The 24,921-nt window shown below is 42.8% G+C and overlaps 1 protein-coding gene across 1 annotated transcript in view; it reads right to left on the bottom strand.

The window, feature by feature from the left end:
• Window positions 1–12,739, bottom strand: part of snd1 (staphylococcal nuclease and tudor domain containing 1) — a 736,770-nt gene extending 724,031 nt beyond the window's left edge. The window contains exon 1 of the mRNA XM_055653291.1: window positions 12,586–12,739. Within this exon, the coding sequence (XP_055509266.1) occupies window positions 12,586–12,666 (81 nt within the window). The 5' untranslated portion in view covers window positions 12,667–12,739. The remainder of the gene's footprint in view (window positions 1–12,585) is intronic.
• Between the last annotated feature and the right edge of the window lie 12,182 nt (window positions 12,740–24,921).

Consider the following 24,921-nt stretch of genomic DNA (forward strand, 5'->3'; position numbering starts at 1 on the left):
TCTGGCTGTGGCGACTGACAGTCCAAAGTCGCCTTCCAGGGGGAAGTGCTTCAAAGAGTTTGTGGCCAGGATGAGAGGGGTCAGAGATGATCTTGCCCGCTCTCTTCCTGGCCCTTTCAGTGTATCATCAATGGGAGGGAAGGTTGCAGCCAACAACATTCTTGGCTCATTGAATAATGCGCTACAGCCACTGGATGCCATGCTTGGGGGCCGAGCCAAACCAGACCATGATGGAGAAGGCGAGGACAGACTCTATGATGGCAGTATAAATCTGGACCATCATTGCCTGTGGCCGATTGTGTTTTTTCAGCTGCCGCTGGAAGTACATCCTCTGTTAGGCCTTTTTGACTGTGAAGTCAATGGTGGCCTCCCATTTAAGATCCCTGGAGATGATGGTTCCAAGGAACTTGAATGACTCCACAGATGTGACATGGTGTTGTTGATGGTGAGTGGGGGAAGAGGAGGGGGAGGTCTCCTAAAGTCTACAATCGATTCCACCGTCTTAAGAGCATTGGGCTCTAGGTTGTTGCAATGGCACCAGGACTCCAGCTGTGTCACTTCCAGTCTGTAGGCAAATTCCTCCCCATCCTGGATCAGTCCAATCAGGCTTGAGAAGCTTGACAGGGGAGTCTGTGGAGGTGCAGTTGTTGGTGTAGAGAGAGAGTAAAGGAGGGGAAAGTATGCAGCCTTGCGTTGCTCTTATGCAGAGTGTCTGCGGATCCGAGTTACGCTTTCCCAGCCTCACATGCTGCTTCCTGTCCTTCAGGAAGTTGATGATCCACTGACAGAGGGGTTCAGGCACAGTCAACTGGGAGAGTTTAAAGTGTAGTAGCTCTGGCACAATGGTGTTGAATGCAGAGCTAAAATGGACAAACAAAATCCTTGCATAGGTCCCCTGACGGTGTAGGTGCTGGAGGAAGAAGTGCAGGCCTAGGTTGACTACGTCATCCACTGATTTATTTGCCCAGTATGCAAACGTCGCCCATTCCTTTTATCCAGAGATGCTGTCTGCCCCGCTGAGTTACTTCAGCATTTTGTGTCTTTCTTTGGCGTAAACCAGCACCTGCAGTTCCTTCCTCCACCACATTATATCCCTCGAGATAACTCCTTCCAGAACCAACAATTGACCTACCAGGGCACCACCTTCCTGGGGTCATATGTTGCCGGACCTGATTTGTCCTGGTCTTCTCTCACCCCAGCTCACCCATTTCCCCCCCCCCCCCCCCCCCCCCCCCCCCCACCCCACTTTCAGTCTGAAGAAGGGTCCCGACCCAGAATGTCACCTATCCTTTTTCTCCAGAGATGCTGCTTGACCCGCTGAGTTACTCCAACATTTTGTGTCTATAATTTGAATACAGGTATTGTATTCAACTGTTTATATGGAATTAACCACCAATTGTGAAATGCAAATATTCCATTTAATAAAATCATTGCCTATTTTACCAATGATTTTAATGGCCATGCAGCGCACATATGTATCTCTGCAATAGCTTGCATATTCATTGTTACAGCTTAATCAATTATAAATTGAATTATAGAATTAGTATGCAGATAAATCTACAGGAATTTGGGGAGAGCATTTGAATTTGCCACTTCAGCAGTAAAGCCAAATTGTATGCAAATGGAAAAATCAACCAAACGTTGAATGATATAATCAAATTGTAATCTGCGCTGCCTGTTATAGTGGCACAATTAAAGCTTTGCTTAGTTTTAATTAAATTCCACATTTGATCTATGAATGATTGCTACATATTAATACCAAGTGACACAATTGGAAATATACTCTGTTCCCATTGCCCGGGTATGGTAACTTCAATAGCCTGCGAGCAACTCTGTCCTCTAATGCTATTTGATGTTAACGGGCTTTCATTGTGATCATGTGCAGTTTCTTCCCACATTCTAAAGATGTGCTAGCAGGAAGGATAATTAGCTCCTGTAAAATATCCCCAAGTGAGGGGGAGTGGATTAGCAGACTGTTCTAAGAACCAGCATGGACTTGATGGGCTCCGATGTCATGCAAAATATGAAACGACAAGTTTAGATTTACCATAAAGATGATTTTACTTTCACAAAATGTGTCATGATACTCTATATGCCAAGTCCTCAAGGAAAATCTAGTAGTATAGGACTTACCTTTCACCTCAGATACGTTCAAATTCTGCCAAACAAGGAATGTCTTCTTGATGGTACACAAAAATGCTGGAGAAACTCAGCGGGTGCAGCAGCATCTATGGAGCGAAGGAAATGGGTGACGTTTCGGGCCGAAACCCTTCTTCAGACTTCTTGATGTCTTCTTGATGTTGTCCGACAGCTTCCACAAAAGCTCTTAAAGTGTTTCTAATTTATCACGTTGGCAATCACATTCAGAATGACCACTAGATAAGAAATATTACACAATTGCAGGAGTGCTGTTCTTCATAATAGTAGAATGTACAACCAATGGATTTTACTGACAATGTTGCTGAAAATAGAATTCTATTTCCCAAAGCCAATATCTTTGTTTGATAAATAAAATGATGACTCCCTAAATGCAGCGATTTTCTCCATAATTCTCTCTCTTCTGCATTCCACACTTACAAGCAGCATTTATTTCGCCTAGACAGCCAGTCTCCACATGTAAGACAAAACTGATGAGACTATTATTCAATCACAGAAAATCGATATCTTAACCAGAGTCAATCAGGAGGAGTAACCCCAAGGTATGTTTCCATCTGTCCGAGATTAATTATAGCACTTAACACGAATGAATTTGCAAATAACACCCAAGACATCTTGGGCAGCAGACACCAGTATCACGGTCCTTGCTTATATTCATTAACCTAACAATTCATTGTTTGAAATTAGAACATCAAAATATCACCTATGCTTTTTAATCAGCAAGACAACTGGGAATCAATGCTGACCTTAAAATATCAAATCCAAGATCTAAATCTAATGTAGCAACCTTTAAGAACATTTTGTGCCAGTTTCTCAAAAGAGAATGATCTGATCAGATAAATGTTGTCTAGTCTTGAATAGGTCATTCTAGTTGAGGGCAAGTTAGAATTTATTCTAGACCAACCGTTGGGTCCAGTCCCCTCAACGCGCGGTTGCGGGGGGGGGGGGGGGGGGGTTGAGCTGCGGCGTCATACACACACTACCCAACCACACACACACACACAGCAGGAGTGGGGCTGGGCCACGAGCAAAGGCATTGTGACGTCATCAGCTGGCCAGCGGTTAGATTTGAAGAAAAAAAAGATTTGTGAACAATTTTAGTAATAAACTCGGGAAATTAATCAAATTTACAGACGAGGGGTTTTTGAAATCATGAGATCAATCACTACTGGAATATGTAAAAATTTCCCCATTTCGGCATCGGGTTTACAAGGAGATGTGAATCAAAGGCGAAATCAGACAGACAGACAGACAGAGTTTTAATAAGTATACGATGATAAAGTGGCAAACTGCAGGAACAGCATTGGATTATTTCAACAATCCTAAATCAAGACACAAATTTCTGGGAAACGGAGGGAACAATCATATGGAGGAAAATAAGTATTCTTATTAAGTGAATATTTTGTCTGAAGGATTCTGACCCAAAACGTCAGCTATCCATGTTCTCCAGGGATTCTTGCTGATCCGCTGAGTTACTCCGGCATCGTGTTTCTATCTTTGGTACAAGCCAGTAACTGCAGTTCCTTGTTATTACATCAGTCTGAAGAAGTCTCGACCTGAAACGTCACCCATTCCTTCTCTCCAGAGATCCTGCTAAGTTACTCCAGCATTTTGTGTCTACCCTTGTTATTACAAATTAGGTATTCAATTTTAAATCACATTTTGCTAAAATGTTTTTATATTTCTACTCTCTTAGAACACTTGATAATGCAAGAATAATCTCTGCTTTTAATAATAAAACATCTAAGAAACAAATTAAATTTTCCAATGTTCTGAAAATCACCTTCAATTGGTTGAGAAAACTGCACTATTTTGTACAGGTGCACAACCTTTTATCCGAAGTTCCAAATAACGAAAAGCTCCGAATAGCGACATTTTTTCGGTCCTTGAAAAAAGGTCCTTGAAGACGTTCACCGAGGGCGGCCCGCAGAGGTGACAGCGGAACCTCCGGTCGGTCCTCGAAGAAAGGGGAACTAAATCCCCATTCATAAAAGAGAAGGTGAGGGTATATTGCGCGGGAGGGTTAATAATTGACAATCTGCTGCTGCCTGCCCGTTGAGTTAAAAATGTTTCCACGGTAGACTCACGATACACAGTGTATCGTGAGTCTTGCGTGGGAACGTTTTAACTCAGCGGGCAGGGAGCAGCAGATTGTCGCTCCCTTCAGTTTTACCCCACCTACACCCCTCTGCTTCCCGGCCATGTGTGTGACCCCTTCCCTCCCCTCTCCAGCTCCCCGCCCATTGCACCGGCGCGGGGGTTTTGCACTGTCTTCACATCGGAGCTAGTGCCAATCACCAGAGACGTCAGGACCAATGGGACACCGGCCCCCAGGCCCACTGCAAACACGGAGATCCCAGAGACCCACAGCCAGCAGCAGCCCAGCCCCGTTCCAATTCCAGAGGAACACGCTCCCCGTAGGGACCGAAGCTGATGGTGTGCAAAGTACGTCTTGGTCTTGGGGTTGCGGATGAGGGGGCGCAGCTCGGGCTGTGACGTCTCCGGCCACCCCCCTGTACAGGAGCTGAGACTGGGAACTGTGGGGTTGTTTGCAGTTGCAGAGGGAGGGGGTAAGGGCGGTACAGTTCCCAGTCTCAGCTCCATTCTAGGGGGTGACCGGAGACGTCAGGGCCAACGGGACACCGACTGCAAGCACGGAGATCCCGGAGACTCACAGCCAGCAGCAACTCTAGCCCAGCCCCGCTCCAACTCCAGAGGAACCCGGGTTGCGGATGAGGGGGCGCAGCTCGGGCTGTGACGTCTCCGGCCGCCCCCCTGTACAGGAGCTGAGACTGGGAACTGTACCGCCCTTGCAGGTGAGCAGGAGAGTGGGGTTGTTTGCAGTTGCAGAGGGAGGGGGTAAGGGCGGTACAGTTCCCAGTCTCAGCTCCATTCTAGGGGGTGACCGGAGACGTCAGGGCCAACGGGACACCGACTGCAAGCACGGAGATCCCGGAGACTCACAGCCAGCAGCAACTCTAGCCCAGCCCAGCCCCGCTCCAACTCCAGAGGAACCCGGGTTGCGGATGAGGGGGCGCAGCTCGGGCTGTGGGCGAACTGCCACTTGTCGCTGTAGCGGCCCATCGGGGAGCGGGTTCTTGTTGGTCCTGACGTCTCCGGCCATCCCCCTGGACAGGAGCTGAGACGTCAGGACCACCAGAAGCCGCTCCCCGATGGGCCGCTACAGCGACAAGTGGCAGTTCGCCCACAGCCCGAGCTGCGCCCCCTCATCGGGACACCGACCCCCAGGCCCATTGCAAGCACGGAGATCCCAGAGACTCACAGCCAGCAACAACTCTAGCCCAGCCCCGCTCCAACTCCAGAGGAACCCGGGTTGCGGATGAGGGGCCGCAGCTCGGGCTGTGGGCGAACTGCCACTTGTCGCCGTAGCGGCCCATCGGGGAGCGGATTCCTCTGGAGTTGGAGGGACAGGGAGACTCAGCGGCTTTTGAGAATGGTGGGCAATCACTTCCAAAGTTCTGCCCACACAGTCAGTACACCTCTCCTACACTTGTCTCCCGCACTAAGATCATCTCACAGAGAATGATCCCAGCCTAACCCTCTCTATTCTCTCCTATTCTGCAAGAAAAAACTACATTGAAGACTCAAACTCACGATCGAGGAACTGCCGGGATCGAGGCGCAAACTCGCGACCTTGCGGATACGAGCCGAGCACTCTACCACTACGCTAAAAATCTTCCATTCCGAAAGCCGAAAAATTCTGAATTACGAAAAGTGCCTGGTCCCAAGGCTTTCGGATAAAAGGTTGTGCACCTGTACTTTGAAAAGGTCATCGTTGGGCACTACTATTGGCAATTGACAAGGCATTTTCAAATGCCCTTCCGTTTGATTCTGAATTCATTCTTTCATATCCACAAGTCAAATAGTTAGTCAGTTACATACCTGTAATAAGATCAAGCAGTGACATATTTTAACAAGCATGGCCACATGACTAAACACTAATCTTCATAAACACATTTCTACTATGTATTAAAAAAAAGAAAAATAGCTCATATTTGCTCAACTTAAGGGTGATTACTGCATAAAATCATAAGCTTGCACTTTCTTGTACTACTCCAAATTTGTACAATCCAGGCTGACTTTTCAGTATCGTTTTAAATCAAAAGCATTGACTTTTGGACAAGCCATCAAACTGGTGACATAGGGAAGTGATACACCATCTGCATTATCACAATACCGTCTACATACCACCATCACAAGAAATCCCAAAACATTGAAAATAATGGCATAGAGTACTCCTAAACCAACTGTCATTCTTCCTTCAGCCAGTACATGGCTCGCTCATCAAACTCTTCCACCATAGGCCCTTTGTGTGTTATAAACACCCAACAGATGGGCACTCCATACATATGAATGAGTTCTCATAAATATTATTAAATTCAAACGAGAATCAGTTTTGGAAAAACAACCTGTTTACGTGCAATCTCCTAACAATAATCAGACAACGTTGTCTCTTAAGAACACAGCTTGTCAGTTTCACCAGCAGAGGCCACTTGAGAGTTGATTCGGAAATTGACAAGCAATTGTTTATATTTGATACTTCTACAAATAACATTTTAAACAAAGTAACATCGACTTCAAGCCCATCAAAACAAGCCATTGAGCATGGGACATCCTAATTCTGTACTACTGTAAGTGAGCAGGGGAAAACAACAGGCTTTCACGTTAATTGGCCCTCATCAACAACATTCATTACAATACAGCAGAGGTATGGTTACCATATTGAGTGATTTGGTGTTTTTTTTTTTAATTTACGGACACAATTGACTTATGGAAGCTTGCAAACACAAAACCCGTTTATAACCAGGGGACAGCTTATACTACCTCCATTACAAGCACAACTGAAATCTCACAAGAATACAATTTTTTTTAATTTAATTTTAAAATGGGTAATCCATACAGATTCAAGCCTGCTCAGGTCACTCAACATTATTGATTAATCCGCAATCTCAACACTCCTGCTCTATCTCCACATACTTTGCTTTCAAGAAGTTGATTGCGGTCTGGAATACAGATTGTCAATTCCAAAGATTCAACTTCAAGAAGTTTCACATTTCAATTCTAAATGACTGACTTCCTTGTTCCCAAAAATGTACTTTATTCATAATATAACAATAAGAACAATTGTTTCTTGTCTTTCTCTGCTTTCACTGTACCATCAATTCAATATATTGTCTTACAATGCATCAACACCACTTATGTTTCCATCTTAAACAATGCAATTGTGAAGAGCCTGAGAGGATGCAAGACAAACCTTCAGTGTCCAAACGTGACTGGATCAGAGACTCCGGTCCATCCCCACACAGCTTTTGCAGTGGTTGTGTGATGTTTAGCCCATGCTTCACCATGTACTCCTGAACCTTTCAATGTGCCAGTATTTGCATTTCCTTTCATTCCATATCACGGACCCCCAATTCCTGACTCTCCCTTCAAGTAAACAGCCCAACTGCCCATTCCATAGAGTTCTAATAACTTGTTGAAGGAGATCATTTTCATTTTTATAAGCACTCATAAATACAAGTTTATTCTACCACATTTTCTTCATTCTACATATATTGCCTTACAGAATGTAGACAAAAGTGCTGGAGAAACTCAGCTGGTGCAGCAGCATCTATGGAGCGAAGGAAATAGGCAACGTTTCGGGCCGAAACCCTTCTTCAGACTGATCATGACTTGCCTTAAATTCCCCTGTCCCACTTAGGAAACCTGAACGGAAATCTCTGGAGACTTTGCGCCCACCCAAGGTTTCCGTGCGGTTCCTGGCGGTTGCAGGTGGTTGCCGGAGGTTGCAGGAAGTGGAAGCAGGTAGGGAGACTGACAAAAACCTCCAGGAACCGCATGGAAACCTTGGGTGGGGCGCAAAGTCTCCAGAGGTTTCCGTTCAGGTTTCCTAAGTGGGACAGAATGCTTGTTGCATTACCGAAGCCTACATAGACTTGACCATAAAGAGGACCATATCAATGCCATTCTAATTGCACGCTGTACTTGTTACATCGTCTTCGTGTACAAGGAAATCCAAACCCTCTGAACACCAACACTTGCAGTTTTTTGGTCATGTAAAGAATTATTCCGTCATCCTAAGCTTCCTATATACTCCATGTGCTACATTCTTGCCAAATCACCCAGCTTTGCATCCATCCCACAATATACTTTCTGATCCAACGCAATCATGCCCACCCCACTTATCTCAAAAGTCAAAACTGGGTTCTCTACTCCTCCCTGTGCAACTGGATCCTCATCTTCCTCACGGCATACCTCAATCACTACAAATCGGCAACACCTCTCTGCTGACTATCAGCGCAGGGGCACCTCAAGGCTGCGCACTCAGTACAGAGCACTACGCTCTCTACTGCCACAACCATGTGGCCAGACACAGCTCCAACACTATTTTGAAATTCACCAATGATACCACTAGTGGACAAATAACAGGTAATGATGAGTCAGTAAAATAGGACTATCAATAATCTGGTTGAGTGGTGTCAGACAGCTATCTTGCACTCAATGTTAGCAACACCACGTAGCTGATTGTTGACTTCAGGAAGGGAAAGCAGAAAGTCCATTAACCCATCTTCAGAGGCAGGGCAACAGTGGTGAGAGATAACAGCTTCAAGTTATTGGCTGTGCACATCTCCGACGAACTGTCTGTCCTGGGCCCAGTATAATAATGTAAATCACAAGGAAAGCTCATCTTGGAAACACAGAAAATAGGTGGGCCCTTTGAGCAAGCACCGCCATTCAATATGATCATTGCTGATCATCCAAAATCAGTACCCCATTCCTGCTTTCTGCCTATATCCATTGATTCCGTTAGCCCTAAGAGCAATATTTAACTCTCGCTAGAAAACATCCAGGGAATTGACCTCCATTGGCTTCTGTGGCAGAGAATTCCACAGATTCACAACTCTGGGTGCAAATGTTTTTCCTCATCTCAGTTCTAAATGGCCTACCCCTTATTCTAAAACTGTGACCCCTGGTTCTGGACTCCCCCAACATCAGGAAAAAAAATTCTGCATCTGGGCTGTCCAATTCCTGAACCTCACCACAATTCCCTTAATCTCAACTTCCTCAAACCTTTGAGGAGATTTGGCACATCATTGAATACTCTATCGATCTTCAATAGACATATGGTAGAGAGCGTACTGGTTGCATTAACGGTTCAGTAACCGGAACTCCCCAAAACAAAAGGGATTGCACAAAGTATTGGACATTGCCAGGTCCATCATTGTTTTGACAAAGAAATCCACAAAGAAGTGCTGCCTTGTGAGAGCAGCTAACTTCAAAGAGCCACACCATAGTGGCTACGTTCTCACCTTGCTGCCACCTTCGGGCATAAACCTAACCACAACCCTACCTCATCAGCGGATTACTATGGACTTTATACAAGGTTGCAGAACATATGTCAGCTTCAATTACTTGTTGATCTGTGAATTAAAACAAAAAGTGCTTAACGTGTCTGTAAAGCTGCAACATATAAGAATGTCATTGTTGTGGCCCTGGTGCAAAAATGGGGAGGGGAGTGCAATATAAAACCAGAGGGATGGATATGGAAGGAGGGAAAGGGGGGACTTGAGTATGGGGTAACAAGCAGGGTGCTAGGTGAGGTGGCAAAATGCGTGTGAAGCAGGGGTTGCAGAAATGAGAGGGTGTTGAGGACATTACTCAAACTTTGAGACTTCTCATACTGTTGAGATGTAAACTACCCAAGCAAGATAGGAGGTGAAGTTAGACACAAAAAACTGGAGTAACTCAGCTAGACAGACAGCATCTCTGGAGAGGAATGGGTGACGTTTTGGGTCGAGACCATTCTCTCCAGAGATGCTGCCTGTCCCGCTGGGTTACTCCAGCTTTTTGTGTCTATCTTCAGTTTAAACGAGCATCTGCAGTTCCTTTCTACAAAACAGGAGGTGTTGTTTATTTTAACAATGGAGGAGACCAAGAACATAAAAACTCAGTGTGAGAATGGGAAGAGGTTTTAAAATGGTTAGCAACCAGGAGATTGAGCAGGCCTCGGAGGACCGAGCATAAGTGTTCGGCAAAACAATCGCCTAGTCTGCACTTGGTCTCACCAATGTAAAGGAGACCATACTGGAAAGTTAATAGCATTCTGCTCTCACAAGCAAAGCTGTCAATTGAATCAGTGATCACTATGAACAATACTACACCCAATTGCTAAACAATCAAGAGTCAAGAAAGTTTAATTGTTTAATTGTCATATGCACCAGGAACAAAATAACAAAATTCTTACTTGCTGCAGCTTTACAGGCATATTAAAACACAAGAAATACAATTAATAATACAATAAATCATCCGTAATACTAGGTAACCAGGGCAAACCAAAGAACATAGCACAACCTAAACCAAGTCCACAGTAGCTGGTTGCTGAGGTAAGGTTGTGATTTTGGTTGTACAGTGTGGTTCAAATTCTTAGTTGATGGGAAGAAGCTGTTCCTGAACCTGGAGTTCACTGTTCCCAGGCTCGTGTACCTTCTTCCCAGTGATAGCAGCGAGATGAAAGCATGCCCGGCGTAATACAAACATGACTATTCAGCAAACAATGATCATTTGTTTTTAAAAATTACATTTATATCCATTCTCTACTCCATCGGGCAAACAATTCAGCATATATTTGTGTTCCAGCGTTGAATACAAGCCCATAGAGTACATATTTTTAATATTAGTATCAATAACATTTGTTTCCATAAGTCACGTTCATTTCTGTTTAACTTTCCGAGCAAAGTTTGTTAATTCATTGATAGCAGTTGATTTCCTTTATGACCTACTGAACAATATCTTACTGCAGTTCCAAGTCAAATGTCAAGAAAGTTCTGGGTGCAATCAAAAATATGAGTTGTCATTGTCAGGCACTAAATGGTGAGAATCAATCTTTCATTCAATTGCCATCCAAACCCCAAGGTAAGTAGAACATTCGTCCCATTTAATAACCAGAAAATTAAAGTACAAATAATGTCCAAACCACTAGCAGAGTTCTGCTGTCTGCCAATATAGTACCATGTTAAGGCAGTGACGAAAATAAACTGGTGTTACAATCAGTTTGAAAGAAACAAGTTTTAAGATGGCTTTTATGGTATCTGACAGGTAGGATCATATTCTTTTAAGAATCACATTTTTTTTGAATAAAAAAACTGCAGGAGAACCAAATTTAAAAAGAAGCTGCATTAACAAAGCTTTCTGCAAAATAAAGCACATACGTGGAGATCCACAGGGAACAATTCGATGTGTTTGGTAATAACTAATTCTGTAGTCAACTTCAATGCAGCGTTTAAATAACTTATTAACCACAGCCATTTCATTACCGGGATAAATACTTAGCTCAATCTGCATATTTATATGCTCCGACCTCTTTAGAGAAAAATAATTGACATAATCCCGAAAATTAACGCAAAATGCTGGAGCAAGTCTGCAGGTCGGGCCGCATATCTGGAGAAAATTGGAAAATAGTCGGAACCAAAAGCTGCCCGACCCAGCATTTTGTGTCTATCTTTGGTATAAACCAGCATCTGCAGTTGCGTTTTATTACTTTGGTATAGTCCCGAAGTCAGTACTTCGAAAGTGTAATCCACGGTCAGAGTCTGTGCAGCGAAACTGAATGCAGTGCTTCTGCGTGTTTTATCCGTTATAAAGTTAATGGGAAAAACGGAACAGTGCGAGCCCCCTTGTCCACAAGAGGAGTAAGATTGCTGACAAGGCTGCTGATATTGAAGGATGAAACTTTCTCCCGCCTTAGAGGCAACGTGTTACTTTCGATGGACGGTCACTCCGGAGAACGCTCTGCCTGGTTCCGATCTTGTGTCTCATCTAAGTAGCTGGAATAGTTCTCCGCTCCTTTAGCCTGCCCAATTCACCGCCGCCCCAAGGCTTACGTGGCTCATTCTGTTACTAGGTTCCCCGTTAGACAAGCGTAGAAAACCTCAGAGTTTTACTCTGATACTGTGGCTCTCTGACCCCATAGGGTTTCCTGCCCGCCCGCTCGCCAGTCTTGCAACCCTTTAAGACTCCCTCTGCTAAGTTCTTCCTAAGTTTGGTGGGAAGACAGCTGCTTCCAAGACTTCTTGACCACTTTACGGCGCCCCCTCCACTGGTCCCATTTAAATAAACATTGCCAGTCCTCGTGTCAAACCTTCGTAGATTGAAACTTTCCCAGTTAACAGCGTTTACGGAGTTGTCAGTAAGTCCCGCCTGCTGCAATAAAGGTTTATTACGGCACTTTCAGCTCGGGAAGAGGGATAAACCTCCGGAGCTTGTTAATGCTTACTCGCTCCCAACCTTTGACTCTTTTGTCAAACTACATTCCCTCCGCCAGAAACAAAAAACCCTGACCTCCCCAAGCCACGGTTATTTTGCACCCTGCTCCTGCCTCTCGTCTCGCTAACGACGCCAGCATCTCACCAGCTTGACGATCCCTCGCTGGAGCGGGAAGGCCGGGGCCGTTGACTGGGCTTGAGAAGGAGTCGCGGCCGCTGTCGCCATCGTGCCTGAACTTAACCGTGAGTGAACCGGAAAAGAAAGCCCGCAGCGCGCCGCACGCACCGAGTAGACGCACCGAGAGTGACTGCTTCCGGGTGGGCGCCAGGGGCAACCGGGACCGAAGGGAGCGACACGTCATGGTTACCACGGTGACCCTTTCCGGGTTAACGGATGCTGGAGCGGCCTTGGACACGTCAGCTCAAGCAGACGGGGGCGAGGGAGCAAGAGGCAGATCTACGGCCACCCCGAGCCAGTGAACCTTGCTGAGTCTTAGTGATGCAATTCGGAGTCATTATTAGCCACTCTTCAATGTCAGAAGACCGTGTGTGAGTTTGAGGCCTGCTCCTTGGAGGTGAAGGGGAAAATATTTAATAGGAATCTGAGTGAGGGGTAACTTTTTCACGCAAAGGTTGGTGGATGTATGGAATAAACTGCCTGGGGAGGTAATGAGGCTGGGGCTATCCCAATGTTTAAGAAACAGTAGACAGGCACATGGATAGGACAGGTATGGAGGGATATGGACAAAACGCGGGTAGGTGGGACTGGTATAGCTGGGACATGTTGGCCAAGTTGGACTGAAACGCCTGTTTCCATACTGTATCACTCTATGACACTATAAGACCATTGTAGGCTGACACTCGGACACAAACATATTTATCAAGTCAAGTCATGTTTATTCGTCACATACACATACGAGATGTGTAGTGAAATGAAAAGTGGCAATGCTTGCGGACTTTGTGCAACAAGACAAACAAACAAACAACCAAGCAAACTACAAACAGAATGGAACAAAATCCATATTCTTTTTCATATTAAATATTGTGGGTGGAAGGAAAAAGGGAAAAAAACAGCATTTTTTACAAAAGCAGTAGAGTGGTACAGTAAAGTTAGTCCCTGGTGAGATAGGAGTTTACAGTCCTAATGGCCTCTGGGAAGAAACTCCTCAACCTCTCCGTTCTCACAGCATGGCAACTGAGGCGTTTGCCTGACCGTAGCAGCTGGAACAGTCCGTTGCAGGGGTGGTAGGGGTCTTCCATGGCTCTGGAGTTGCACCTCCTGATGTATAGTTCCTGCAGGGGGGTGCGTGAAGTTCCCATAGTGCGTTCGGCCGAATGCACTACTCTCTGCAGAGCCTTCTTGTCCTGGGCAGAGCAATTCCCAAACCAGATTGTAATATTTCCGGACAAGATGCTTTCCACAGCCGCTGAGTAGAAGTACTGGAGAATCCTCGGAGACACTCTGAATTTCCTCAATTGCCTGAGGTGGTAAAGGCGCTGCCTTGCCTTTTTCAGGAGTGCTGCGGCATGTGATGTCCATGTCATATCCTCAGAGATGTGGACTCCTAGGTATTTAAAGCAGCTCACCCTATCCACAGTATCCCCATTTATCCTCAATGGTGTGTACGTCCTCGGATGATGTGCCCTCCATAAAGCCTGCTTTATGCCTACTCGCCCATTCAGTAAGATTGTTGTTAATCTTTTACCTCCGTGTTAGTTTCCTGCACTAATCCATATCCATTGATACCCAAAGATATATCCATCACTGTGTTGAAAATAACTTAGTGACTCTGCTAAGAGAATTCATAAGTGATAGGAGCAGAATTAGGCCATTCAGTCCATCAGGTCTACTTCGTCATTATTTGTATGACTGACTTGGCAAATGAAATTCCTCGTATGTTGCAAAACATACTTGACTAATAAAGTATTATTGTGATTGTGATCATGGCTGATATAATTCCTTCTCAATCCTGAATAGCAAATCCCTCACTAAATTAATATTTTATTTAGTTTATAGCTTCTTTTTTGAACAATGGTACAATGTTAACTGACTTCCAGTTTCCAGCTGCCATTCCTATAGACAGAGAACCCTAACAGATTGCAGTCAGTGTCGAACAATTTCCTGTTTAAGAAGGAACTGCAGATGCTGGAAAATTGAAGGAAGACAAAAGTGCTGGAGAAACTCAGCGGGTGCAGCAGCATCCATGGAGCGAAGGAAATAGGCAACGTTTCTGGCGGAAACCCTTCCTCTACTGTGATGGAACGTCTTTAACCTTGAATATTAACTTTTTGTGTTCACAGATGATGCCTGGCCTGCTGTGTGTCTCTAAGTACGTTTATTGTTTCCCCACTCTTAGTTATACATAAGAATCTGTAGTAAGCTAATTAGTTCAACTGACCCTGCTCCACCAGTCAGTGCGATGATAATGGCTGATCCAACATTGTCATAAACTCAATACCACTCTCCCACTTTCCCCCCATAAGATTGAAAAAAGCAGGAAAGTAAAATACGTCAAATCAGGGAGAGAAAAAAATATATAAAAGAAATGGATATGACAAAAAAAAGACAAAGGAAAAGTGGGAGGCAAATAAATATTAAAACTCTCTTCGAAGAGTTTACTATCTCCAGTAATTTAAATACTTCCCTTTCTCGACTATGCCAGCAATAAATTGATTCATGCCGTTAAGTACAAGTTCTAAATTTCTATGCTGAGTTCAATGGACAATTGTTGTACAAACATAGCAAGTTCTTAACCTTTTTTGTACAAAGCACATAGTTCAACGGCCAGAATCAATCAGATTTACAACTCACCACGCAGCTCTTTTCCTGAATTCAGGGCTCACTTGCACCTTATGGTGCACACCATGAATGTACCATCATTTTTGCAGAAAGACTTAAGCAGTAATCCACATTTTGCTATCATATCTATGATCTGCCATGCCTGGGAGCGCTTTCAATCTATTCATTCTGTCCTTGACGTGCGTAGTTTTATAACATAAATATGGTTTCACTCGGAAATCCCAATTTTATTCCAAACTCTAGTATTTTCCATGTTAATTCACACCATATCCAATTCACCCACGTGCCCCCTTGTTTTGACAAACATCAACTCACTCTCAGTTTCAGATGGATGATGCAATATAATGACCAGCATTTTCATATGCATTCACAAACAGAAACACATGCAATTGGAGAGCATTTTAATCTTCTTCTGTACGGCGTGCACAGCCTAAAGTTGTAGATCAAGGGTAGACATCCAGGCCAGGACAGCATCAGTTACTGGGTGGATGGCTTTGAAAAGCCTCAGTGGGCGGTCATTCACGGTGTGTGGGATGGTCTGGTCTGGATGTCCGTGGTCATCCCCCACTTATGCAGATGATGGGCTGTTCTTGCATGGAGGGTGCGGATACTATTCAGGGTTAGCCATTGCTTGCGATGGAGGTCAAAACCCGTTGGTTTCACTGTGGGGTCTGCGATGACCGCTCCCTTGTTGGTGTTGGCATCTTTCCAGACTCTGCGCCACTCAGGCTTGGAGTCAAAATCTTCCAGGGATTTAATGGAAGACCAGAAGAATTTGCGGGACTTCAGGCGCATTATGGGCAGATTTTTCAAATCAGCATGGATGGTAAGGTCCTTGATGGTGCACCAATCTTTCAATATCCTCTCCCTTCTGTGTATGCTGGGAGGGGTGATATGAGAGAGGACAGGGAGCCACTGCAAAGGTGTTGACTTAAGCATCCCTGTGATGACCCGCATTGCAGAGTTAAGGACAGTGTCAACTCATTTGGTGTGGCAGCTATTAGCCCAAGCTGTTGAGCAAAACTCGGCTGTGAGTAGACTAGGGCTAAGCTTGCGGTACGGAGGGTGTGTGCATTAGATCCCCAGCTGTTGCCTGCAAGTTTCCTGATGATGTTGACCCTTGCTTTCAGTTTATCAGCCACCCTCCTCAGGTGTTCACGATATGTGAGGGTGCGATCCAGGGTGACTCCGAGGTACTTGGGGAATTTTTCATTCTTCACCGGCTTACCACGAAGGACACTTGGAGCTTTGCATTGGCTAGCCGATTGCTGAGGAAAGGCAGTGACAGTTTTCTTAAATGGGTTAGGGTGAAGTCGCCAGGAGGTAAAATACTCCTCCATCCCTTTCAAGTCTTGGGTTAGCACTCTGCTGATATTCTCAAGGGCAGCTCCCCGGTAGGCAAGGGCAAGGTCATCAGCTTATGCAAACTGTAGATCAAATATAATGGAGGCATATATTTATACAGGTAGTACTTTTGTTGTGGAAAAATAAACCCAGGCACATAGCAAAGAAAATTACAACAAATTACATAATTAGATATTAGAAAAGATTACCAGAAACTTGGCAAAATACTTTAAGGACCATCTGAAAGGATAGATGTTTGATGAATGTTTTCCATAGCTTAAAACCTAGGCAGCTGGAGATATGTGGGATGCACAAGAAATTGGATTTGGTCTTTGAGCTAAGAATGAAAATCCAGACAAATGCATGAATGATGAACATTTTAAATTTGAAGTCCCACTAGAGAAATATCAGTGAACACACAGAGTTGGGCCTGAGATGACCACTTTCCTGATTCCAGCTTCCAAGCTGCAGAAATAACTCAGGTCCATTCGTCATGATTTTGATATATTTTGACAAGATTGAAGATGGCACATGGGACAACACAATTCCCAAGTATTCCTGCTCTAGGAATAAACACAGCTGTAATTTCTACATGGTGAAACCAAAATGTATAAAAATGGCCTTTAATAAAACCTGACAATATGCACTTTAACCACATGTGATGTTTTTCTAATACAAATCTCAAATTGTGGAGTACAGAGGCAAATAAATAAATGATGGGTCTTTGTCCCAAACATTATGGAGGGCACTGTATATAATGAATTTTGTTTGGTCATCTTGTTCAGTAAGCGTAGACTAAAGTGAAATGATTTTAGTTTTAGAGATACAATGCAGATGCAGGCCCTTCGGCCCACCAAGTCCGCAACGACCAGCAATCTCTGTACACTCGCACTATCCTACACACTGGGGACAATTTATAATTCCCACTGAAGCCAATTAACCTACAAACCTGTAGGTCTTTGGAATGTGGGAAGAAACCAGAGTTCCTGGAGAAAACCCACAGGGTCACAGGCAGAATATACAGGCAGCACCCCTGGTCAGGATTGAACCGAGGATTCTGGTGCTGTAAGGCAGTAGCTCTACTGCTGTGCCACCGTGTCACTCGGTGAAAGAAAACATTAAAGTTTAAAATGAAAAAATAAAAGCCGATCCTTTTTGAGAAGTTGTTTATAATGTCTGATTATCAGAAGAGTACTGCACCAGGGGAGTTGGCAATGCTCAAGTTTAAAGTAGCCCTTGCATTGGGATCTAGGAGTGGGAAGGTCGGTATGAATGACATGTTTTGGACTGAGTAAGAGGTTCTGCTAAGTGTTTAAGTAACTATGAGGTGTATTGAAATGCTCTTCTTTTCCCCAATATTAATACATGTACTTCACCAGCAGGTGTAAGGGGAGAGGAGAAATATGTATGTCCAGATGGGGCACGGGAGAGAGTGGGGAAAGGAAGGGGGATACTTTTATTGTTACAAAACAAGACACAGAATGCTATAGTGCACAAAAGACACAAAATGCTAGAGTATCCTCCCCCCCTTTCTTTTCCCCTCTCCGTTCTGTGCCCAACGTGGACTCATACCTATTTCTCCCTTCCCACTTCTCCCTTCCCTCCCTCCTCTGGTTTCACAATTTGCTACTCTTCAACCATTTGGCTTGCAGCTCTGTCTTGTCATTTTTGCATTTTTGTCCAACCATCTGCCAATCAACCATCCCCTTACATGTATCCACCTATCACTCGCCAGGCTTTGTCCTGCCCCTCCTCTCTTCCAGCTTTCTTCCTCCCCACCACAATCCGTCTAAAGACGGGTCCTGACTTCACCTATCCATGTGCTCCAGAGATGCTGCCTGACCTGCTGAATTACTCCAGCACCTTATTTATTTTCTCAGCTAAAAGATAATTGGTACAGAGCACTGACTAAAAGACAATTTCGGAAGAAAAATATCTAAAGTGTATTGTAACGTGCAGGATGTGAATTCCGTGAAGTTGAAAGGAAAGTGGGTGGATTGTGTCATTGGAATTGTACAGGATTAGTCACAAGACGAGTTAAAGGAGCAGTGAGATTTTTTATAATGGCTATAAAAGAGATCGTATTAAGATTCTGCAATGTGATGGAGACCAGATTTGGGGTTTATTGGGATCATATGCAATAGAGACTAAATGTAGTAGAATGGATTATGTTATTTTAGATTCTGGCCTGTATGAGTGAAATGGAATATGATTGTTCCATTGAAATTCTGTGCATGCCACTACATTTTGAAACTTTGTCCTGCTGTCTCCTAATGGTTTAATAGCAATACCCCAAATTAGGCTTTGACCCACACGGACCATAAGGTGGTTCTATCTATATTTTGATTTCAGAGGTGTGCACTTGAAAAGTTAGATTTAAAGTCTTGTGGCACATGCTGAAAATTGTTTTCAAATAATACATTTTCATAGGCTAGAAATGCAAATCAAATAACCGCATCATTTGTTTCAATTTTTATTTAATTTTACAGGATGTAGAGTTTATAATGGATAAATAGCCTGCCAACAAATAAAAGTTTTTTTGAAGATGGTAATCAAATTCTGCACACATTGATAAAACTATTCCTTGTAAGTAACCCTCGAGCTGTCTCCTCCCATCCCCCCACCCTCGGGCTCCTCCTCCCTTTTTCCTTCCTTCTACCCCCCAGTCTGAAGAAGGGTTTCGGCCCGAAACATCGCCTATTTCCTTCGCTCCATAGATGCTGCTGCACCCGCTGAGTTTCTCCAGCATTTTTGTGTACCTTGTAAGTAATAAGCTGCTTTGCAAAATAACGAAGAGATTGATGCCATTGTACAGAAATAATAAACACTTTTAACAGCCCTAGGAAAGTAGCAAAGTGTGCTAAGGTGTATTACAAGAGAATTGTCAAAAAGTAAATTTGACACACAGAGATAATAAGATAAATGATCAAAGGCTAGAGAAGGCGGTAGAGTTTAACAACAGAAGATGTGAAGTGGGAATGGTGGGAAGAAAGGCAGGAGATTAAGAAAAGGAATGCCAGAGTTTAGGGCACAGCACCAATTAAGGGCTGATTAACACAAACATAATTGAAGGGATTGTCTAAGAAAGGGCAAGACCATGAAGCAATCAGTAAAGAAGGTTGAGATTTTTGTAACTGAAGTAGGAATGAATGTACATCACTAAAACCCCTGAATTTCACATTTCCCATCAGTTTCCAATTCCAGCATTTGCAATATTGGCTGCAAAATCACATACCCTACATTACATTTTTAATTAAAGCTTTTTGGTTTTGTTATCCATTCTATATACATTTGCATTTGAATATATCAATAGGTAAGATTCATTTTTCTCACTACAAAACATACAAATCTTGTAATTATTTTCCTTTTTCACCCTATTTCAAGAAGGGAAAATCACATACCCTACATTTCATTTTTAATTAAAGCTTTTTGGTTTTGTTATCCATTCTATATACATTTGCATTTGAATATATCAATAGGTAAGATTCATTTTTCTCACTACAAAACATACAAATCTTGTAATTATTTTCCTTTTTCACCCTATTTCAAGAAGGGAAAATGTGCTTGATGAACTCAGTGGATGTGATTTGCTTAGATTTTTAGCTTTTAGTGTAGCTCTAAATATAAGGTTACTGTACAAGACTAAATATCATTGATTGAAATTATTTGAAATTTGGTTAGGATAGGAAATTGATATTGGGAATAAATATCTAGGTGATTTTTCGGATGGCAGGTGGTAACCAGTGAGGTACAGCAGGATCAGTATTTGGTCCTCAACTATTCAGAATATATAAATATAGATACATTTGTTTTGGTTGAGACAGCCATCTGTAATATTTTGTCATTGACAACACCAAACTGGGTGGGTTCCGTATTGTGAGGAGAATGCATAAGACTGCAAGGTAGCTAAAAAGAATGAGTGAACGGCAAGAACTTGACAGATGCAGTAGAATGTACACTGTACCTTAATTGTGACATGTGACAATAAACTGACTTTGAAACCTTGAATGTGGATAAAATAATCCATTGCAGTAAAATAAATAGAGGTGTGTTAGTCAAATTGTGTTAAATTGGGAAGTATTGATACACATTCAGTGACTTGTACACCAGCCACTGAATGCAAATGTATAGATGCAGTAAGTATTTTTAAATGGCAATGGTATGTTGGCCTTCATTACTAGAGTATTTGAGTATGGGAGCAAAGATGTCAATACAATTATACTGCATCTTAGCAAGATGACACTTGTGGTGTGTGTAGTTTTGGTCTCCCTATCTAAGTAAGTGTATTCTATCACTAGAGGGAGTGCAGGGACGATTTGCCACACTATCTAGAATGAAAAATCACATTCTCATGATTACAGGGTAACACATTAAGCACTGAGATAAAGGGAACTGTTCTTTGCTCATGGAGTGGGGAACCTATGGAGCTCACTACCTCAGAGGGATATAAAGGCCAGGACATTCAATCTACTGAAAGGCTGATAAATGTACACAAAAGACATTCATAAGTTATGGGGACAGTGTGTGCATATGGAGTTAGATGATCAGCTATGACCCAATTGAAAGGTGGAGCAGACAAAATGTAGAAACAACGAACTGCTTTGCTGGTTTATTCCACAGACCCAATCGTTTAATGCTGCTTCCTTTTTACGTTTCCAGTACTCAGGATCAAAGATTATAGAATCTCTGAGGAAGGGTTTCGGCCCGAAACGTTGCCTATTTCCTTCGCTCCATAGATGCTGCTGCACCCGCTGAGTTTCTCCAGCTTTTTTGTGTAACCTTCAAAGATTATAGAGCTCCTCTAGTATCTTTGCTCAGGATGTAATTGTGCAGCACCGCCAGGTGATGGCGGTAGAGTGCCACAAGTTATTTTTTATCTTTCACATTCTGATAAAAAATGCCAAATTTCCTATTAATTCTACAATTACTTTCAAAACTGTCATAAATACTTAAATATAAATAATAACAAAATGTATATATACGTAAGAACAAAGTGTAGTACTTTAAATTATGTGTTATGCCTAGGTATAATTACCTCACATTCTTCAGGCAGCTCTCATCTGGTCTTCAAATAGAAGTGCTGGAGTAACTCAGCAGGTCAGGTAGCATCCCTGGAGAACATGGATAGGTGACATTTCGAGTCAGGACCTTTCTTCAAACCTAATCTCGTCTCTTCAAGTACAAATTGCTAGGACATTGGCTGCCAATGTTAAAATATCATACATTCATGAACACTTCCCTTGCACAAATTTTACTCAAGGTAAAAGCTGCTTTGTACCGACTTGACGCTGTGCTCTTCATACATAAACAGTTACCAGTCACAATTGAAACAATTAAATATGTTTTTTGAAATTAAATATGAATGGCATTTTTTTTCTCAGTTCCATTGAAAATTTTAATGTCCAATCTTAAGTTCAAACTAAACATTCAAAACATATTTTAAAGTAATATTTATCAATATTTATAATTGATTTTTTAAAATCTTTCAATATTTTAATTCAAGCTTTTATTTGAAAGCTCTAACCTCTCCCAAAACCCTGACCTATTTGGAATGTTAATCAAAACAGAGACATTGATGTCTGCAGGAAGGTCCCCTGTTTAAAGAAATACAATGTGTATAATTTCGTACTGGAGACATTGAGCCGAAGTTATTTTCACAGTTTGTCTTTGTTTGGGTACTGTTCATGGAATTTTCTTAAGTGTGTTGAGTAGTCTGATGGCCTGAGATATGAAGCTGTTTTTAAATCTGGTGGTTTTGAAATACAATGTGTATAATTTATCAAGATTCTTAAGAAGTATTTGAGCCAGCTGAATGACATAATCCTGTTGAGTGTCCAACACAATTTATTTGATTACATAATCAAAAGTAATTGAAGAAAATTAAAGAATAAACATTCAAAATTTCTGCAGAATGAACAGTAAAACAAAGTACAGCACAGCAATAGGCCTTTCAGCCACAATGTCTGTGACAAACATAATACATACATGATAAACTACATTAACTATCCCCCTCCGCTTGGCATGATCCATATCCCTCCATTTCCCGCATAGTCATGTGCCTATCTAAAACCCTTGTAAACACTACTATTGTATCTGCTTCCATCACCACCCCCTGGCAGAAGGTTTCAGGCACCCATCACCCTCCCAACAAAAAAAATTGTTCCACACATTTCCTTTAAACTTTGTGCTTCTGATCTTACAACTGGGAATGCTGAGGCACCATCACAGTAGATTGATGATCAAGAGTTTGGTGATTAGTCCAGTGATGCGGATGGATGTTCAAATGGTCTCTTGATAATCAGTGGGAGGGCACATAATGCAGAGGATGATGGGTGATACTGTGTAGAGAAGGGGAGGTGAGTGCCTGGGATTTTTGGAACTGGAAGTGTGAAGGTAATTTGAGAGAAATTTGGTAGCGAGGGTCCAATGTCTGAGGAAATTGCCAGTGACAGCGCCAGTGTAAGTGTTCAGGAGCTTGGGAAAATCAGTTCCTCATAAGATCTTCCCAGCAGTGGCTCAAGTAGTATGTGTGTTCTGTAACTTGTACTAAATACATCACCAATTGTGTGAGGGTTGTACATGCTATCAGCCACTGCGTCAAGCTCCAGTTTGGAATTGCTGGTACACTGCCATCCCACTTAGCGCCGCCTCACAGAGAACTGATTGCTTACTGTGCTCTTGTCCTTCAGTCCAAACACTCACAGGTACATATCATTGCAAGATGGTGCCAGTGTGGTGACTATTTGCGTGCTGGTCTCAGAAGAGGATCTAGTATCGTCAACTACAATAGTTCCACTCTTTTTAAATCACTTTCCAATTGTAAATCTGCCAGGGCTTCTGCACTATATTCTGCACTCTGGCATTTTTCTCTTTGCTCTACCATGTGTAGTTGCATATGGTTTGATAGTACTCATGTGCAATATGATTTGAATGGGTATCGCACAAACAAAATGTTATCACTGTATCTCAGTAGATGTGAGAAAATCAACCAATATCAATACCAATTCAAAAAGGACATCTACTTGGACAGTAAGCTGCAGTGTCAGGAGCCTGGCATGAAACCCTGCCCTCCACTCTGCTGTGCATGGCATGAATCCCAGCTCTCCACTGACACTCCCCCAGCAATGAATTGTTCCTCAATGTGGTAAGGCTGCCTGTGGGGGCTGGTGTCAGGTGGCCCAATACAAATGGTGCGAGCTGCTCAGTACTGGAACACGAGGCTGATGGCTACCTTGTGGTAGATGTGGGCCATTGCAGGGAGTGGACTCACCTGCTCCCTGTGTTGGCCATGTTCACCCAGATCCCACATTTTCTCTGTTGGAGGTGATGTAATCTGCCATCTCCTCGCCTAGTGTGAAGCTGGGCTTCTAGTCTCTCTTTACTTTAATGCTCTGCCCCACTTCCACACTAACTTATCTTCTTGTCCGCCTAACTCTCCCAATGAAGATCAGGCAACAGCACTTCATTCCTCAATTGGCCACTTTGCAACCTTCCAGAATTGGTATTGCATTTAATAATTTAACACATTGAGGCAGACACCATTGATAATGTTTTTGCTATTCCAGTTAAAAATCCACTGGACCCATCTTTTGTTCTTTACGACCCATCTTTTGTTCTTTATGTTGAGCTAGTTACTTAATTTATCCTGCTTTCACCGATTAACCAGAGGTTCCACTTTATATCTTGTGGAGACCAGAGTAAGTAATGTTTCCTTGTTTCCGTGCAGTAGATGACATTGACAAGAAGATAGAAAAGCAGCTAACAGAGAAAGAATCGATACTCTTTATAAAACCTTATGGTTTGAGCCAACAGGGCTGGCATTTTGTGGGATTCAGGGGACGTGGAGGTTGGAGCTTACCTGATGTATTAATTTACAGTTCCTTGCTTTTTGTTATCCTCTGTCTTTTGTTCTTTACATTGAGCTAGTTACTTAATTTCTCCTGTTTTGCAATTTTCTTGTGAAAGAACTTTCATACTGATGGTATCTCTTGGAGGATGAAAGTTATGCACCAGGTGACAGCAATTTGGAAAGGAGCTTTAAAGTAATGATGGTCTTCTTAACATTCTTTTCATCATTTATATAAATTAATTTATGTTTTCCTCAAGCTGCAAGATTTCATAGAGTATCGATTCTTTCTCTGTTAACTGTCCTTTCACTTTCTTTTCAATGTCAAATACTCCTGCAGAAACAATGAAATATTACTTAGTATCGTCTCCACAAGATACAATGGAAGCCCTGGTGACCAGTGAACACAGGAGAAATTAAGTAACAAAAATGATCCAAAGAATATCGAATAGAACATAAATATCCTAATTATTTCTTCAAAGTCAATGGAT

The sequence above is a fragment of the Leucoraja erinacea genome, chromosome 22, assembly GCF_028641065.1.
Source record: "Leucoraja erinacea ecotype New England chromosome 22, Leri_hhj_1, whole genome shotgun sequence".
Taxonomy (NCBI): domain Eukaryota; kingdom Metazoa; phylum Chordata; class Chondrichthyes; order Rajiformes; family Rajidae; genus Leucoraja; species Leucoraja erinaceus.